Source organism: Urtica dioica, chromosome 8, assembly GCF_054948205.1.
Source record: "Urtica dioica subsp. dioica isolate 48M chromosome 8, U.dioica_male_clone48M_v1_H2, whole genome shotgun sequence".
In the NCBI taxonomy this organism is placed as follows: domain Eukaryota; kingdom Viridiplantae; phylum Streptophyta; class Magnoliopsida; order Rosales; family Urticaceae; genus Urtica; species Urtica dioica.
In genome coordinates, this window is record NC_142763.1 from 28404525 (window position 1) to 28424354 (window position 19830).

Below are 19830 nucleotides of genomic sequence, written 5' to 3' on the forward strand. Positions count from 1 at the left end.
TTTTGTTATTATTAATTAGATTTATTAATTTTTTTTGTTATAGATAATATTATTTACTATAATAGTTAATAATATTAACCTAAGGGTATAATTGGAATATTGGAATGTTGTCATGATAAATTGGTTATTTTCCTAAATATGTTAATAGTTTGGCTATAATTTTAAAGTAGGGGTGTCATTTTGGCTAGTTCTTTAGCCGGCCCTTTTATTTATTTGGAGATTTCAGTATAGGTGAACAATTATTTTCATAAGATTTATTTTTGCAGCAAGTTATTTATCACAACAATACAGATTGGCTATTAGGGGAAATGACGACAAAAATACTCAAAATTTACTTTAACCGATATTTATATACTCATTTTTTTCTTAAGGAAAAATACCTCATGTTAAAAATTTAGTTACGCGTAAATATTTCCGCCGTTATAATTTATGTTTGAACTTAACGGTGCTAGTAGTTACGACGCTACTAAATAGTGACATGTGGTATTTTTACTTAAAAAAATGAGTATATAAATAATGTTTTTATAATTTAAATATTGAGTATTTTTGCCAGCATTTCCACAACTAGTTAATACAACTAGTATATTGGTGATACGATTATACAATTTATAATTTTGGTCTTCTCTACTCTTCGGAATCATTTTTAAGTTTCAAATCAATATCTATTACTAGTACTACCACAACAATTATACAAAAAAATAACAAATATTTGTTGTTAGTTAATTTTCTATTTTTTTAAGGATCTAATTAAAATTTTATTTTATTAGAAAAATAATCAATAAGATAAATTAATTAAATTAATTTAATTAGTTACTTAATTTACTTCGATCACTATTTTTTTAATAAAATGAAACTTAAACTATTTTTTTAAAAAAATAATTAATTGCTTTCACCTCCTAAGGTAAATATTTTGAGTTACGTCTCTTGAAAAAAAATCGCAGTAAAGCAGAAAACAAGCTAGATGAAAAGTAAAATAAAAATAAATAAAAAAACACGGTTGCTGTATTCACCGAAGACGAGAGAGAAAAAGAAAATAAGAAGAAAATAAGAAAAAAGGAAACAGAAAGAGAAAGAGAAAATCTGCTCAAAATCGATTCTCAAGCTATTCAAAATCGGACCAGAGATAGTCTCGTGAGAGAATACATTTCGATGTGTTGATTCTTCGTAAACTTCGGTTGTTGTATTGAAACTCCGATTTCCTCTTTCGGGGGTTCTGTTTGTTCGTAAAAAAAATTAGAAAATAATAATAATAAAAAAACAAAATACAATAAAGGCGAAGAATTTAGGTTTTCGTTGGTGTTGATTGCGCGATTCTGATCGTCTCCGATGGTCGAATTGTCATCGGATTACGGTCCTCCGAGGCGCTTCACGTCGAGTTTCGGGTTCTCCGTGGGTTTGATTGAGGCCTAATTCGGTGGGTTTATTTGTTTTTTCTATTTTCGGTGGATGATTTCCGTGGGAAGTAGGGATGGGAGGAAGGGGCTAGGGTTAGGGTTTGGCGGTGGAGATAATAGCTCTCGGAGGAGAGATATGGACGACACTGAGCTCGAAGAAGGAGAGGCTTATTCGTACCATAACAACAGCAACTGCGACGATGACGATGCGAGCTTCGATCCGGATGTTGACTTGTCTTATCTCGTAAGCTATAGCTGTATATGCGTGCTTATCAATGGTTCTTGAACAGTGTTTATATTTTTTCTACTTTGGGTTAATTGGAATCGCTTATGTGAATTTTTTTTTTGTTTGACTTTTGTTTAGTCGTTAGATCCATTTCGATGGCTGGGTTGGGGTTTGACTAGTAATTATGATTATATTAGTTCTGAGAATGCTAGATTGTATCATCCAGCTAATTGTTTACCACTAGGCCATTCGGAATTTGACTCGAGATGATCGTGAGAAGATTAAATTTAGAAGGAACCTTACACTTTGGCAATGTAGTTCTACCAGAAAGTAGGGTTTTGTAGCTGTGTTGTTTAAGCTTGATAAACTCAGTATAATGAAAAATAGATATTACTTGGTTTAACTAGCTTATAGGAGCAAAAGGAGTTGATACCATAAAATTCTAGGAGGTATGCTTAAGACTGCAAGCTTGCATCTTTAAGACGGTTCATACTATTTTTTTTTCCGAGCATTTCAATTCATCTTTTCAGTATTACATTAAGCTGTGAAACTCCGTGTGTGATGACATAGTCTCATTTAAGAAAGAAATGTAAATAGAATGCAATAAGGGTCTTCAGAATTACAGAGCTGGGTTTTGAGGTTGTGATTACTGTTCCAAGTGCGAAGGCTGGTGTATTTATCTCATAAATTGACAATGATATTACAAGAAGCTGTCTACTTATGTATTGTGTTTGTCTTTTTTCATGTCTTTTATCTTATATGGGAAATCGTTGTTCTCTTTACAGGACGCGAAGCTACAAGGTGTCTTGGGACATTTTCAAAAAGACTTCGAAGGAGGCGTGTCTGCAGAGAATCTGGGTAAGTTATCATTAGTAGACTTTACTACCTTTCTTTTCTTTTCTTTTCTTTTCTTTTCTTTTCTTTTCTTTTCTTTTCTCCCATTGACACTGAGTACTTGAACTATGTCTGGCGTTAGGGGCGGCATTTGGTGGGTACGGTTCGTTTTTGCCTACCTATCAGCGTTCTCCAGCTTCATCACAGAGGACTCCTACAAAATTTCAGAGTATTAGTATCTCCAGATCTCCAAACAATTTGCTTCAGGAGGTACTGACAAAGAAGAAATACTTGAACATTACTCTTTTTGGTACTACTGTGTCGCGCTGCAGATCATCTCTTAAAATTTCCATTTGATCAAGCTTATATGGTTTTCTACCAGGCTGGTAATTCTAACTCTATAGTTTCTTCGACTGCACCGCAGTCAGGGGGTCGTGGACCTGCGTCTACAAGTTCCACCTCATTCACTGCAGCGAAAACATTAACCGAGTCGGGGAAAAAAGTTATTGGCTTGCCTGAAAGCCGTGTTGAAGATTTAGCACCTGGGCTTGATCCCAAAAACAAGAAACATTCAATTTCATCAGACCAGAAAACATTGAAGGTCCGAATAAAAGTGGGTCCCGGTAACCTGTCGGCTCGAAAAAATGCAGCGATATACAGTGGGCTTGGCCTTGATGATTCACCATCTTCCTCTATGGATGATAGCCCCTCGGAAAGTGAGGGAATTTCTCACGAGCGCCATGATGTTCCATTTCAGTCTCCAACTAGTATTCTTCAGGTGAGAATCTTCCAGAAACTACAGATTCCTCTTGTTCCAAATGTAGATATACGGTGATCATGAGCTGATTTCTTTTTTGATGTTTTGGACCAGATAATGACATCCTTCCCCATTCACGAAGGACTACTTTTATCACCTCTTCACGATGGTTTTATCAACCTGATGGATAAGCCAAAACTTCCAAAAGAGGGTAGATGTATACCTTTCCCAAAGGGTGGCATGGAAAGCTCAAGCTTTATAAACGGATCTGATAGTATTAAGAGCGATGGAAAATTTTTAGTCGAGAAGAACATGAAATCAGTCGAAAAGATTGATCATTCCATTGAATCGAAGAGTGGAAGGGATAAGGATGCTCGAGCGCGGAATTCTTCAAGGAAGGAGACTGATCTTGATGCATCAGCTTGTGATGAGCTTGTTTCTAATACCTTGAAACTTCCGATCCTATCTAATCCATATTCAACTACTAGTGATTCAAAACGGGGCAAAGAATCCAGAAAGGGGGTCATCAAGGAAAACATCTCTTCAGATCGAGGAGAAGATAAACAAATTGAGCAAACGTTCACCCAAGAAGATGGATGGGTTGACAAGCGAAAAACAAGCGCTGTTGGAAAGATCCAGGTTGAAGGTAAAGATAGTTTTACTGTTAATGAAGTTGGGGCTTCTTCAAATAGAGAAGGACAACAGAAAGGAGAGAAAATCCACGAAATTGTAAAGCCCAACTCAAATGTTTCAAAGGCGAAGAAAAATTTATCAACTACTGAAGGCATGGATACTTCAAGGCAAAAGAGTAACAAGAAGACGACGTCCTATGAACAAGAGAGTACACGATTACCTCTTGAGAAGGAATATCAGGTTCCTGGTGAAAAAAAGAAATCAAAGGGAAGTCACAGCACCTTGGCTGCAGGGATACCGAAAGAAAGCTTGAAGGTTTGTTCTTCAATGGCCAAAACAAACAAGAGCGCTGCAGAAAGCGGTATGAACACAGGCGAAGCAGAGAATGGGAAGTCATACAAAGATCGTGGGAGGACAAGGGAGACATACACAGAGTTCTTTGGGGATATGGAGGAAGAACATACTCCGGTGGATATGTTGGAAGCTCCAGCGTATAAGCCGAAGGAATCTGATGTGCTGGGTAAGAGCAGGTCTGCAATCAATGGTGTAGCAAAGGAGAGACCAAGTGCTGAGAAGATCGACAAGTTATCGATGTCGGCGACAGTTCCTTTAAGAGCAACAAGTCCACGATTAGAAAATGGACATCTTCCTGATTTGGCTCATCCCACACAGGCCCCACCAGGGAAAGATTTATGGGTTTGTTGTGACAAGTGTCAAAAATGGCGGCTTCTTCCTCTTGGTACCAGCGATGAAGGTCTACCTGAGAAGTGGGTGTGTAGCATGCTTGACTGGCTGTAAGTTCCATTTACTTTTCCTTTTTCTTTGACCTGCGAATCCCCATATCATTTACACATTGGGATAAAGTGTTCGTGCAACTTCAGCGAGTTTTTAATTTTTTTATTCTCGTTGCAATTTTTTTTCTTACACGTCTCTGTCTCTCTCTCTCTCTGAAGTTCAATCTCACTTTAAAATGTAGGCCTGGTATGGATCATTGTCGCTTTACCGAGGAGGAGACAAACAACGCTGTTGTTGCAATGAATCAGGCTCTTGCTGCTCCCGAGAGTCAACTTAATCTTCATAGTAACCCTGGTGGGGCTTTCGCTGGACCATCGGTTCCTAATTTTAGTCACCCTGATCAGAATCCACGGAATTTAATTGGGAAGAAGAAAATTGGTGTAAAAGTGATGCCAAATGCAATAAAAGATAGTTCCACTCAGTCATCAAAATCTATGAAGAAAAATGCGCCGGCATCATCGAAGAGTAGAAGCCTGAGTGATGTCAACAACTTTCCTCTTGTAAATGAACCCGATTTGCAGCAGCTAGGCAAGTCAAGTGACTTCGGATCGGGGGAAGATCACAAACAGAAGTATAGAGAGAAGAGCAAAGGATTGGAGCCGCATGCCTTTCCAGGTATTTTGTTCTTAGTCCGATCGTTTTGTTTTGGTGGAAATCTGAAATTGAAAAGTACATTGTAAAACAGCTATGACATGTCATCAGGTGATTTCAAGAATTCAAAGTCAAAGAGCCGAAGAGATCCTGACCACGATTCTTCAAGAGCATCCAAAAAGATCAAGAGCGAATCGAAGAACATTACAGATGAAGGTTGGGCATCAGACCACAGTGGAGCCATCGGGAAGATGGGTCCGAGCTCAAGTGGTGTCTTTCCAACGTCTTCGGCAGGAAAGGATCGGCCCAAGTACTCCGACCGCTCTTTTTCCAAGGACTCAAAGCCTGATGTAAATGATACGTTACAAGGCTCCTTGCCAAAAAGAAGAGTCAAAGACGAATTGTCTTTTGACAATGGCTCCCTAGACATCGGGAACACAGAAGCTAGGGATGGCTCAAATAAACGAAAGAGCAAAGAAGTTCAGAATGGCTCCTATCTGAATCCAGGGGGAAATCTCCCCAATAATTCACCATTTGTGAATGAGGAGTTCAGTGACAATGACTACAGGAAGGAAAAAAAGCCGAGAGTATCTAGATCAGAGGGAAAAGAATCCAGTGCAAGCAAAGGCCACGGCAGGGCGGACAAAAAACGAAGTCACACTAAGACTCGGAAAAATTTGGATGGGTTGGATTCCTCCAAAAGGGATTTGGGATCAAGACAGCCCTCGTTGGCTGCCACTTCAAGCTCTTCCAAAGTTTCCGGTTCGCATAAGACCAAATCTAGCTTTCAGGAAATGAAAGGCTCGCCGGTAGAATCAGTGTCGTCATCACCAATGAGAATCTTGAATCCGGATAACTTTACGTCAGGTGGTAGGGATGGCACAATGAAAGACGAGTGGCAGAATGCCGTTAATACTCCTATAAGAAGAACCGATGGCAGTGATTTGGGCGGGACTAAACAGACCCGTGGAGGAAGGAGTGACAATACGCCCAACGTGGCTCACCGAGGGTCTCTCGAGTGCCATGCTCAAGATCCTTCTCACGTGTCACTGAATAGTAAAGGTAAATTACACATTGCTCCTTCTCCCGATCCAACAAATCACCATCCTCGGAGTAGTGCTTTGAATATCTCAGGCCAAGATGGTCGGTATCCTGGTAGACCATCGGCTTCGGATCACTTTTCTGGCGAAGATAAACAGAGTGAGTACCATCTCGACACAAATGGTTCACATCCAAGAAAGTCTGCAAAGGGGTCCTCGTCAAAGTCGGACAAGATTCGGAGCTTCAAATCTGATCCTGATGTGGTCAGGGTCAAAAGCTCTGATGGTCGTGAACTGCATGACCGAGGACCTTCTTCTAGTGATGTAAAAACTAGAGATGGTAAAAAGAAATTGCCGGTGAAGCTTGGGGTTAAGTCAGATGAAACGGAGGAGAAAGATTTCGGTACAAGAGTTGTATCAGGAAAACATATGAATGAGACGAGTAAGGGAGAGAGTCAGCAAAATGGTAAATTGGTCGATGGTGTGGATATAAAAGCTGATGCAACCTTCCAAAAAGACGCCATTTCCACCCCGAAGCAAAGTTTGTTAGTGGAGAGCAACGATGAGAGGTCTTCAAAGAGATTGGTCTCTGAAAAAACTGATCAAGTGGAAACCGTCTCTAGTTGGGACAGACCAGCACTCATACCACCTTCTGGTGGACCTCAAAATGGTGTGTCGAATCGAACCCTAAAAGGAAATGGAGCTGAAACTTCGCAACTCGATGCCTACAACGGCGATAATGCACAGAAACTTCAGAAACAGATCAGAAAGGTTGATAATCAGAAATCTCAGCCTCAGACAAGCAGCTCGAGGAATCTTACGAAAAATGGACACAAGGCGAGTGATATTGAAGTCCCAAGTCCAATTAGAAGAGATCTTCCCAGCCATACCGCAGCCAATGCTTTGAGAGAAGCTAAGGATTTAAAACACATGGCTGATCGGTTGAAGGTACATATACATCCCTCCTTCACTTGTCTGCTAATCTCTGCTTTTCCTTTTCTTATTCCTATATCAATTATTTTGGCAGAGTGCTGGTTCGAGCTACGAGGGAACTGGGCTCTATTTCCAAGCAGCGCTCAAGTTTCTCCACGGAGCATCTTTGTTGGAAACTGGTTGCAGCGAAGGTCCTAATCATAGTGATTTGATTAGATCACGGCAAACCTACGGAGACACTGCTAAATTGTGCGAGTAAGTTGAAATATAAGCTGCTCACAAGCCTCGCACAGTTGAATTCTGTTTTCTTCTCGAGTAACTCCATATTATCTCAATATAAGATATATTTTTTTTTTCACCCTTTCTTCTTTAGTTGTTTCTCCTAAGCAATTTGGTTAGATGCCTTTGATAATTTCATGCCCATTCTCTTGTTCTTCTGTGATCCATTGACCATGCCTCCCACACAAAGGGCTTAATATTTTTTAATGCTTTACTCTTATTCTTTTATACACGAACAGGTTCTGTGCTCATGAATATGAGAAATCCAAAGACTTGGCTGCTGCGGCTCTGGCTTACAAGTGCACAGAGGTGGCGTATATGAGGGCAGTTTATTCTTCAAATGCCAGTGCCAGCAGAGATCGACAAGAACTGCAGAACACTTTCCACGTGCTTCCTCCGGGTAAGTAATTACTCATTATCTTAAGTACTCCTCTGTAGGAAGAAGCATAACATTTGTTGTTATAATGCATATCAATGCTCTTTTTTTCTTCTCGGAATTCTGAAGTCGTGTAATATGTTCTGTTAATGATGTGCGATATGACCAAAGTGGGGATTGTCTTGGGAATGAATGACATCATATGCTCTTTTGAGTTTCTGAAGTAATCATCTCTTTATAAATATAAAATATTGTTAAGCAGTTTCGTTTTTATCTTCGACCTCCTTGACTGTTCCTATTCTCCTAAGACTTGAATCCTAATCGATTCTTGATTCTAATCATCCCGACACAACTATATTTTAATATATGGGGGGTCAATTGGTGTGGGGTCTTGCAAATCTTTTTAAATTTTTTTGTATCCAACTTCATTTTTCTTTGTGCCTTTTTATCAGGTGAATCTCCTTCATCTTCAGCTTCCGATGTTGATAACCTGAACAATCACACGATCACGGACAAGGCTGCCGCTTTATCAAAGGGTGTTGGTTCTCCTCAGGTCGCTGCAAACCATGTCATCGCTGCCCGTAACCGCCCCAATTTTGTGAGGCTGCTTCATTTTGTGAGTACACACAACTGTCTGATACTTCATATATACCAACAAGTATCTTTATCAACCTTTTGTTATCAACGCACTCGAGTTCGTGAGAGAGAGATTTTTAAAAAAAGTCAACAAAAGGGAAGGAAAAAAAACTGTAGAAGAGAGAGAGGCAGAAAAAGAGGAAAAAAAAGAAAATAATATAAAAGAACCCCGAAACTGCCACGTGTCGATGCTTGGCGAAGCCACGTGGTAGCCTCTGGATGAAAGTTGGAGGAGTTTGTCCCCTTTATTATATATGTTATGGATATGCAATACTATCATGTATATTGCACACTAACAATGGAAGCCATGAAATTGCAGGCCCATGATGTTAATTTTGCCATGGAAGCGTCGAGAAAATCGTGGGTCGCTTATTCGAGCGCTTACGGGAACAAGCCCGAGGCTAAACACGGGGAAGCTTCTGTCAAGAGGGTACTCGAGTTTGGTTTTCAAAATATCGACGGGCTACTTCCTTTGGTACGGGTCGCAATGGAAGCCATTGGTCGATGAAGGCTGTGATTTTTTTTTTTTTTCCCGTGGAAATATTTCAAACTCCAGGTTGGGAGATAATGAAGGGTCGGTTGGGAATGAGAGACGAGGTTCCCAGTCCTCTATCTATTGCCAAAGGCTTAAAATCTCTCGCCCTGCGAAAATCTTCTTTGATTGCCGAAATCACCAGCCTGAAGAGGTGGTTTATAACTTGGACTGTGGAGTTGTGTGCCGTTACTGATCAAAGGCTCTTTCTGGAGAACGAGAAAATTTCGAGGTCTTGCAGATAGATGAGAACATGGTTCACCAAGGAACCGGAGATTTTGGTGAATATAAATAAATAAATAAACACGAAAGGGGATTCAGTTACTATCATCGGCGACAACCCAAGAATTGGGAGTTGCTGTGCTGTGCATAAATTATTAGGCTTTACTTATACGAGGAGAAATTGGTTAACATCTTTTGTCTTAAGAAAGATGAAGATGTCAAATCTTAGGTTGGTCTCTGCCTCTCTCAGCGATATAATTTCATTTTTCCATGGAAAATAATTCTAACTCTTGTTATTCTGTGTGCAGGTTGTTTTGTCTTCAGGGCTTATTGTAGTTGGGATTCTTTACTTCATTTATATTAATGATAGTGTAAAGTGGTAACAAAGGGTTTTTTTTTTTTTTTTTTTTTTTTTGAGAAAAGAGAGAGAACTCTTCTGGTTGCAACTTGCGCGTGATGAAAAACTAGCTTGTGATTGGTTGGCCTTGTAAATTTTGTCTCTCCATCAAGATGTACATTGTTTCCCATTCATTGGAAGATAGCTCATTAACTGGGAATTTTTTTCATCTCCCGACGTAATCTTTTTTCTTTTGGGGTAATGATTCATGTTGATTAAAATAAAAAGCTTACATGTGATTTGTCCTAAAACTTGGTTATCAAGATTACTCATTCTTTTTCATTTACAAAATGTCTACGGTTAACCGTCATTCTCATTCTCATCGTCTGAGAAAAGAAATTGTTGTTGCACAAGATATGATCAGGAGATGCTCGGTTAAAAAATTTGTTGGAGGAGAAGATAGCTCAAAATATTTAGAATAATAATTTGGCATCTCTAGACAATTTTAGGCTACTCATGGCTTAAAGTTCACGAAGAACAAAGCTGTTAGGCCTCCGGTACGAGCCAATGGATACATATGTCATCCCTTTTCTTTTCTTGGTTTTTATCTTGGAGAATCTGTTAGTTGTGCTTAGTTTGTTTAGGAAATAACGAGACTTCTCGAACGTGTCGTGACTATCAGTGCTTCGTTGTAATTCCATGGCCGTTTAGGTCAATAGCAATAAATCTCCATTTCTTCCTTATAACCAAATCTCTATACACATTCGTAATATCAACACAATATAGCATTTTACTAAGAATACACGAGTGTGTATATTAAGGTTGAGAGAGATTCCAAGCAGAGCTTGGATGTTGCAGGTGGGGTCTGTTTTGCCGGTTATCAGCGAAGCTTCTCCGGCGAGGTGGTACAACCATGTGCGTATCAGTTTGTAACGGATAGAAAATGAAAGTCTCTGCGCAAGGCCAGAGTCAGGACGATGAAGTATCTCGAGTTCATACATTGCTTGAAAATGAAATACAGTTCTATTTTTTGTACTTGAAATAAAGAAGTAAAATAAACTTGCTAGGATGTTCCACGTAATTTTGAATAGTGCACTTAGGTTTACCTAACCTAGTAATTTCATTTGAATAAGCTGCAGCGTAGTTGAAAATCATCGGAAAAGAAAAATACGAGCGGTAAATCAAAAAAACTTTGAGAAATATATTTTTCAATAACACAAGTTGTACAAAAATATAATATAAATGAATGTACGTGATGAACTTTGAGGAGATAGATAAGTAGAAAGATAGAATGTAATAAATTAAGACAATCCGATGTATTACAACACATTATAGAAAATTGGACATAAGTGCCTTTTTTTTAGCGGCAGACATATATATTTCATTCTAGATTTGTTTCTAAATCAGTATCTTATTTTATTTTTAAATTATACACGAAGTATTATTTAGAAAATAAAATATAAATTATATATACGCTTACTATCACAAAAATGGCAGTTAGTGTCAATTTTTTTTCTCGTTTTTATATGATAGTGCGATAAAATACGCTAAATGAAGAGTAACTAAAATAAGAAAAAGTGAAAGAAAAGAGAAAATGAGTAGAAATTTAATTTGCGCATATTATTGCAAAGTACATATCTCTAAATTTATCAATATTCATAAATGGTTTAAAAATAATTTTAAGGTATTATAATATATAAATAATATTAACTTGAGAAACGTGGTAGCTAGCTTGATCTAGCGGTAATCCCACACTCACCTCGACGGAGAGGTCATGGGTTCAAGCCCCCATGGGATGCAGAAATGCATGCCCCTAGGATTTATTCTAATAAGTATGTAATCTTGGTCAATAGTGCCACCTACTATGTAATCTTGGCCGTTAGTGCCACCTGGCCGATAGTGCCTAACTAAAAAAAAAAATAATAATAACTTGAGAAACCAAATTCAATGTTACCACACATTTGAAAAACAAGTTTTATATTTAATATTTTAGGAAAATCAAGTTTTTAGGTGAATAAAACATCCTAAATACACTAGTTAAAAAACTTCGAAATCACTAAAAAAATTAAGATAAAAAGTTTAAAATCACTAGAAAATGAAAGCAAAAACTTCGAAACGATAAAAAGATCGAGACAAAAAATCTTCAAAATCACTAATGTCAAAATAATTTTTCAAAGTTTTTTATTTCTTTTTTATATTTTCGAGGGTTTTGCCTTCGTTTTTATAGTGGTTTGAAACTTTTTATGTTCATTTTAAATTTTCTAATAAAAATATTTTAAACGTTTTATATACCAAAAAACATTCTATTTTAAAAGTATTCATAGGCTTAGTTTTCAATTTTGTAAAGTTACATTAAATTGCTTAAGCGTGTTATTTGCACGTGAAATATCAGGAGCATTACTTACCTGCCTCGCGTCTACTCTGTTCTCGTAAGTCTCTCTCTCGCTCTCTTTCCTCTCCTCTTTATCGGAATTACGAAACCCTAACCCCAAAAGCTCTTCGATACCACAGAAGAACAACGAGACTCAGGTTCTTCATGCTCGTTTCGTGCTCTTCCACGGCTCTGAGCTTCGCGGTCGGCCATGGAGAAGGATTTCTCGGACCTGTGGATAGGAGGCTCGGCCGAGTCGCTGCAGAGATCGTTGGAATCACAAAAAGAATTGTTCCACGAACAGATCGATCAGTTTCAGAGAATCGTAGTGGCGCAATGCAATCTCACCGGCGTCAATCCCCTAGCCCAAGAGATGGTGTGCTTTCTTTCAATGCTTTCCATTTTGTTATCCTGTTTACGTTTTGTTCCAGAGAAAAACCAAATATAAAAGATCGTAAGTCGACAACATGCCTCACTGATGGAAAATTCATACAATGTGTTTTAGGTTGCCTCAACATAAGAATTTGTATTCCAAAGTCCTTAAAAGACTCCCAATCCTGTTAGTACTAGTGTTTCCCTTAGAAGCGCAAGTCCATAGTTTTGAGGATTATTCTTGTAAGTGGACGTGGGAACTCGGAATTATGTGACTGTCACCGTGAAATTCGTATATTTGCTCGAATGAACATGTAATTGACAACCTTTTAGTTCTTTAATCTTCACGTAAGTGCAAGGACTAGATATATGATACACATTATAGATCTTGGAGTTGTCTCAATAGTAGTAGAACCTCATTAGTATGGGCATTTGATGCCGATCCTTACTATTTAAGGAAGGGACGGTGATTATGAATAGAGTAAACTGGGTTTTTATTTGATTGTAAGCATTAAATAATGCCAGTAATTTTGAATTGTTTGATGGGAGATGTTTATTATGCTCTTTTGTGGTTTATGTGTTATCATAACTATAGTCGAGATTATGATTCGGACCACAAGTAACATCTTCATTATTGTTCCTGTATGCAGGCTGCGGGTGCTCTTTCAATTAAAATCGGTAAGTCTATGCAGTCATATTTGATGTATGGTTCTGCTCTGTTTTTTTTCCCCTTTCTTTGGGTGTGTATATTATGGCCTATTGATTTGACAACATGTTGAAAATTGTAATGGGATTTTCTTTCTTTTTTCTAAATGTAAGTATATCGAGTTAAGGGTTTTGACCCCTGGATACTGGTGCTAGTGCTTATATTACATGTCTAACTGTATCATGACATGTTCAGGGAAAAGGCCTAGAGATTTGCTAAACCCAAAGGCTGTAAAGTATATGCAGTATATTTTCTCCATCAAAGATGTTGTTAACAAGAAGGAGTGCCGTGAGATCAGTGCTTTATTCGGTGTTACAGCTACGCAGGTTTTATTCTCTTTTATTAAGCAACCTGGTTTATTTTTCCTTGAATTCTTGGTTAGGCCGGGATATAGATTGTAGAAAGGATGGTAGGATTACAGTAATTCTTTTAGTTGTCTAGTAAGAGGAAGGTAGAGTTCAAGATGGATGTGATTTAGAATTACTAACATAATAACTATGTTATGTTATATTATAACTTACTAAATTTTAACGTGGGATTTTTTTTTTCTTCTTTTTATGTGTTGAATTGAACAAACTGTTACATCCTTCCCTTAATGGAGAGATGCAGTTTTTGGGTTCGGTCCCTTCTCTCCTATCCTTCATCCATCCAACGACACAATGGATGATGGCTCACTCCCTTTGCTCCGTCCTTCCTTCTTTCTTTCCTTATTATTTTAGTTCTCCGATTTTTTTAGTCATTATGTTGTACTGTTGGATTTTAGGCTCGTGAATTTTTCGCAAGTCAACGTTCAAGAGTGCGGAAAATAGTTAGTTCGTCGCGGGAGAAAGCTATCAGTCCTAACACATGTTTGGAACTTCAAGAGGAGATTCCGACAAGCTCTGATTCTTTAGTACCTATGGATGTTGTTCCATTGAATACCGTTGTTCCAAATAAATCTGAAGAACCCCCTTCTTGCTCAACTGAAGATGATGCCCTAACTGGCATAGATGACTCAGATAAGCAATTTATTGAGAAAATTTTCAGCTTGATGCAGAAGGAGGAAACTTTTTCGGGTCAGGTGAAACTGATGGAGTGGGTTTTACGGATACAAAACTCTGCAGTATTGAACTGGTAAACGAATTTCACCTCCAAATATAGGTTGTAATCTATTGCTCACTGTCTCACCCCTCAATTGGTTGCAGGTTCTTAAGCAAAGATGGTACTGTGATTTTAGCAACATGGTTAACTCAAGCAGCCGGTGAAGAACAAACAAGCGTTCTTCATGTCATCTTAAATGTATGTCTGTAATTTGTGGTGTTTATTGTTTAAGTTCTTTCTTATAAACTGTATTTGATATTAGAATGATTCGACAGGTTCTATGTCATCTGCCTCTAAATAAAGCTCTCCCAATACATATGTCAGCCATACTGCAAAGTGTTAATAGATTACGGTTTTATAAAACATCAGGTGCGCTTTATCGCAGAACTTTATATTTTTTATTCTCTAGTCACTCCATATTAATTTTTTTTTTCTTTGTATGCTTATCTCGTGAGAAAACTTGATTGCGTTAAGATAGAAACACACGGCTTTGGATCTTAAATTTTATTTTTTATATTAAATTCTTTGCATCTTTAATTTTTTTTTGGTTTACATTAATTTCCTCTAAAAAAATAATTCAATAATAGATAAATATGAGCAGCTGTGTTTGTGTGAAAAATTGAGTCTCATTTATCTGATTTGAAGATCAGACATATCAAACAGGGCAAGAGTATTGTTGGCAAAGTGGAGCAAGTTACTTGCTAGAAATCAAGCTTTGAAGAAATTAAACGGCGGAACTACATATATTGAAGCACAACGAGAATTAATACTGAAGCGGAGGTAAGTTTTCTCTAATTTGTCAATAGTGAAGCACACAGATGTGATTACTCTCCAATGTTTATTTGGGCTGTGGTTTAAATTGTTATATTTTGTACAGTTTAAAGGACGTCATTGCTGATGATTCATGGCAATCAAACTTTGATACTACTGTAAGTGCTCTGTTATATGACATTGCTGTGTCCTCACACAATAGACATTGCTCAACTTCCTATAATGTTTTGTCCTCGATTCGCAGGAAAATATTCTTAGTTCCTCAGATGATATCTGGTACGTAGATTTTTTTTAATGGAATTAATTTACCTCGAGTCTCAATTAATCTTGGGGGTTTAAGTAATTTTTTTTTTCCCACGTTTTTTCAGGAAATCTGAACCAACACAAGTATTGAGAATACTACCGCCACCGTCAGATGATTCAAATAAGAAGAACATTCTTGGCGTATCTTCATCACGTATCCTTGTGACGGGATTCCTTTCCGTCATATTTTGTTTGCTCCAAATCCCATTTTATATAGTTGTAGTTTTTTTAGAGTCCTTCAAGGTTGATATATATTTAAACACCAGAAAATCTCGATATGAATTATTCATTTTCAATGTACATCTTTATTACTATGTGGTGTATCATATCATTTTCTTAACTAGTAACAGAAATTAGAGAACGGAGAAAAGTTCAGTTGGTGGAACAACCTGGCCAGAAAACAGCTGGGAGAAGCCCTCAGGCGGGTAGAACAGGACCATTGAATCAGAGCAGGCCAATGTCTACTGATGATATTCAAAAAGCCAAAATGCGTGCGCAATTCATGCAAAACAGATACAAGAAAGCTAGTTTATCTAATGAAAATAAAAAATTGAAAACCGAAATACAAAATAGACCTTCAACTTCTCTGGCTGGCACTGTGCCTCCAGCACCTAAAGTTCCAGTTCAACCTATAGATGACAAACACAAGAAACCCGTGCCACTTCCCCTAATAGCTACCAACAGATTGCAAGGTTCTCTTGATTTAAGCCCGAGAATTGATTCGAAAAAGTCCATTTGGGAGAGATGTAGGATGGTCCAGATATCATGGCAGACACCTCCAGGTATATTTTCGTTCTATGTTATCTTGGTGTGTGATTATTTGCCTTAATTATCAGATGGGAACAATAGCTCTTGACAGAAGAAAAAAAATTCTTAACTTAACCTTAAAAATTCAGCTGCAAAATGTTTTCAATGCAACTGGGATCTTCTGGTTGCTTCTATGCAACTGGAAAGATGTAACTCTATGCATGGTTTACATTTTTTTTTTGTGTACGAGACTTCACCACTACATGCTGAGATAGATAACGCGTTTTGGTAGTTAGGTAAATATTTTTAGAATCTAGATTCACTACACCGCAAGCTAGACTTTTTTAGGAAATAGACAAAAATGCCTTTTTATTATTATAATAGATGTCGCCCAAGTGAGGTAGCTCTTGTGGGTTCGAGTCACAACCAAGGTGGTCACAACTGGTGGGACAAAGTTTTCCTTGTAAAAAATATTAATTTATTATAATTTCAAAATGACTCTTCCGCCATTCCTTATGTATTTTTGGCATGCCACTTCCATGATAAGCTAGGAGTGACAAATTATGGTAAAACATAAAACATGGCATAAAAGTCCAGCTCAAAACTTAAGGTGACGTTGATTGTCATTCAGGTTTATGGTAATGGATAGTATAGAATCCTGTCTATGCTTTTTGATAGTTTAGAAATTGATTGTTGGAAACGCACATCAAATCCATGTCATGATTAATCTCATTCTGGCTTAAACGTGTATAGTTAAAACATTATCTAGCCATTTATGCTTTTCTTGCAACTCTGCTCCCCAACTTAATCACCAGTCGTTGGCTTTGTATTAAACGAAGTTATGCATACTTAGATTTTATTTTTTTTCCTTCTTCTTCTTCTTCTTGCGGACTGTATATCTATGTAATTTTGTTCTAGTAAAGCATAAGCTCAATTAAGGAAGCGTCATCCTTGACTTTGTAAGATGTTACAATGAGTTGTGTTGACGGCTTTTGTTCTTTGTGGAATACAAGCAGTTATGAACTTGCTCTATGTGGAAGTCCTACTTGAATCTAATTATCAGGTGTTGAATTTGTGCCTGTATTTTATTTGATGCCCTGAGGCTGCAGAGGAAACTCGGAACAACATGGGTCCGAAATGTAACTTTAGGAGGACGTAGTTCAAATTTAATGCGCATAAAGCAGTTAAAAATAAACATAAAAAAAAAAAAAAATTTAATAGACATGTCTGGAGAGCATTAAATATTAGTCTTTAGTCATTTACCCTTTTAAGTCATGTCGCAAGAGATGCCCTTTGCCTTCGTTGAAAGTACTGCAACTAGTTAATGAAGACAAAAAGTTAAGAAAACAAATGGCGAATTGATACGTCTCTTCTGTTCTTGGATGAGTGTTAATTGCTGTACAGAAACAATCTCGGCAGAGTTCAGCCTTTTATATACACTTCTTTCCTTTCTGCAGAAGTAAAACTTAATGATCCATGGAGTGTTGGTGCTGGTGAGAACAGTAAAGAAGTGGAAGCCCAGACGAACAGAAACCGCCGAGAGAAGGAAACAGTGTATCAGGTAGCCAAGGAAATTCCGCCGAATCCTAAGGAGCCTTGGGACCGGGAATTGGACTTCGACGATACTCTGACCCCTGTGATCCCGGCAGAACAGTTGCCCGAGGGTGATGCCATGGAGACTCAGATCGCCTCTCCCAGTGAAAGGGAAAACGGAGTTGTTACAGACTCTCAATCTCGTGCTGGTGATGCGAGCACAACTGAACCGGATCTCGAGCTACTTGCTGTGCTTCTGAAAAACCCGGAATTGGTAATCGCCCTGACCTCGGGTCAAGTTGCCAACAATATGTCATCTGCGGATACGGTGAAATTGCTTGATATGATTAAGGCTGGCAGTAATGCCACTACCAGTTTCAATGGGGTGGTGAACAAACAAGTCGAAGAAAAGGTTGAAGTTTCTCTTCCGTCCCCTACGCCGCCAAGCAATCCCGGAACGGTGCGTCACTTTGGCTTATATGCAAACTTAGAAAGAAAAAAAAAAACAGATTGTTGTGATGACACACAAGGTTTTTTTTTTTTTTTTTTTTTTTTAATAATTTATATTATCTTATTTATTTCACTTATTGGGTGAAAAGGTACAACTGAGGGACTAGACCAAATATGGATGATGATAATTATTATACTGATGTAAATAATCTATAGAGTTGAGGTCTGACAGTTTAACTTTATTATTACACGTCCAAACAAATTAAATGACACCTTCATTATCCCTCAAATGTAAACAGTAAAGTAGTATACTTGCCATGTCTGATTTTTTCTAGTTTTACGATTTTTGCAGAGTGGATGGAGACCGGAAGTCGCTAGGAATCCGTTTTCGCAAGTCCACAGAAGCGCCGGAAATCAATCGGCGGCGGTGGCAACAGTGGCTACTATGCAAGTGTCTTCGATGCATTTCGCACCACCACAGGTGGTCTCGGAAGCAATTCCTCAATATTCCGCGCCACAAGTAACTAGCGTAGCGCACCAAAAATATGGCCAGTTTGGTGGTCCTCTTCACCACAACAATATCCCCTTAACAAGCTCTTCCTCTGTACAACGAACTAATTTATATACCCCAAATATCACCAAACCGTCGCACTTAGTATCCTCTCCGATGAATAACTCGGAGGAGAGATTTCGCGTCCCAACTGGCCCGACCCTGTCTCCGTCCCCTTCGCCGGCTCGGCTGCCACCTCAGCAGCGCCAGCATTACCAGGCTGGGCCCGCGTATTCCAAAGAATATGGGAATTCGAGCTCGGAGCCTTGGAGAGCAAGGGAGGCGATGCCTTCCAACTACAACAGAAGCCCATCGATGAGCCAAAGCAATGGTTATTATGCCTCGTATGACGGGCTGGCCCAAACGGGCCCACCGCCACGGAGGATGCCGGCGGGCCCGCGGTGGGAAGGCAACGAGTATAGGGAGAGAGAGGATTACGAGAGTTGGAGCCCGGATAACAGTCCGAGTAGGAGTAGAGGTGGGTCTGCGGTGATGGGAAGGAATTTCCCGGAGCAAAGGGCGACGAATTACAGGGGTGATCAATCGAGGGCGAGAAATTATTCGAATTCTTCGGGTTACTCTGACTATAATAATAGGCATGGGAGCAGAAAGTGGCATGATGACCGTAGACGATGATGATCAAACTGGCTGTGTTGGCACTCTTGTATGTTAATAGTTGATCTGTACGCTGGCGCAGAGGAGAGAGATTTTTTTTTATTTATTCTGACCGAGTTTTTTTGTTAGAGATGAGTTCAATAAACTATTGTTTACTCCATTATTAATACTACTGGATTAAAGTTCAAAGTCCAAACGGAGTTCTCGTTTATCTGATGTACAAAAGTTTCTATTAAATTACAAAACGAAAAGAAGAAAGAGGAAAAAGAACAGGTTATATGCTTGTATATGTTCTTAGCTTGATTGTTAGGCTATAGATGGTTATGGGAAAAAATAAAATAAAAGCCGCCCATTGGATAGTATTGGGTGTTGAAAATGAGCTCATTTCTACTCCCAAGTTCCCAACGAAAGGGATTGGAATTTGGAACCTTAATGTTAACTTGACTACCGAGTAATAATTGACATAAACATTGTTATTTTCCGAATAGATTTTCTTAGGAGTCTTTTTACTCTTTTTAAGGAGATTAGTAAACTATTCTAAATATTGACCAAGGTATAATAACCATAGGTAAAAAACAAGCCGTGTAGAGAAATCCGTAGAGATTGTATGTGTACTACTTTTTTAAACTAATCTCAAGTTTCTTCAAACTGTAAACAACTATTTTTTTTTTTTTTTTTACAAGTTTTGTTTGATACTTTGGGCTTCAAAGGTTCATTATTTATATTTTTATTCATAAAAAATAATTA

General features: G+C 38.2%; 2 protein-coding genes across 5 annotated transcripts; both read left to right on the forward strand.

Moving 5' to 3' along the window:
- Positions 1 to 998: 998 nt before the first annotated feature.
- LOC149388904 (cysteine-tryptophan domain-containing zinc finger protein 7) lies at positions 999 to 9812 on the forward strand. 2 transcript variants are annotated; one of them, XM_089621659.1, is made up of 12 exons: positions 999 to 1638; positions 2406 to 2478; positions 2597 to 2724; positions 2837 to 3232; positions 3326 to 4638; positions 4821 to 5254; positions 5342 to 7218; positions 7298 to 7458; positions 7722 to 7882; positions 8311 to 8474; positions 8814 to 9477; positions 9557 to 9812. In XM_089621659.1, exons 1-11 carry the CDS (start codon positions 1447 to 1449, stop codon positions 9000 to 9002), a joined length of 5088 nt encoding a protein of 1695 aa, XP_089477785.1. In that variant the 5' UTR covers positions 999 to 1446; the 3' UTR covers positions 9003 to 9477; positions 9557 to 9812. The 2 variants fall into 2 exon arrangements, with proteins under 2 accessions (XP_089477785.1, XP_089477786.1); XM_089621660.1 differs by having other exon boundaries at positions 2879 to 3232.
- Positions 9813 to 11964: 2152 nt separating this feature from the next.
- Positions 11965 to 19377, forward strand: LD (Homeodomain-like superfamily protein). Of its 3 annotated transcripts, XM_089623017.1 has the most exons (14): positions 11965 to 12014; positions 12097 to 12332; positions 12979 to 13006; positions 13230 to 13360; positions 13798 to 14147; positions 14219 to 14312; positions 14390 to 14483; positions 14765 to 14894; positions 14992 to 15043; positions 15130 to 15161; positions 15254 to 15342; positions 15539 to 15970; positions 17393 to 17928; positions 18271 to 19377. In XM_089623017.1, the coding sequence occupies exons 2-14, from the start codon at positions 12168 to 12170 to the stop codon at positions 19102 to 19104; spliced, it is 2967 nt and encodes a 988-aa protein (XP_089479143.1). In that variant the 5' UTR covers positions 11965 to 12014; positions 12097 to 12167; the 3' UTR covers positions 19105 to 19377. The 3 variants fall into 3 exon arrangements, with proteins under 3 accessions (XP_089479143.1, XP_089479144.1, XP_089479146.1); XM_089623018.1 differs by lacking the exon at positions 11965 to 12014 and having other exon boundaries at positions 12023 to 12332; positions 14071 to 14147; XM_089623020.1 differs by lacking the exon at positions 11965 to 12014 and having other exon boundaries at positions 12031 to 12332; positions 14061 to 14147.
- Positions 19378 to 19830: the final 453 nt, after the last annotated feature.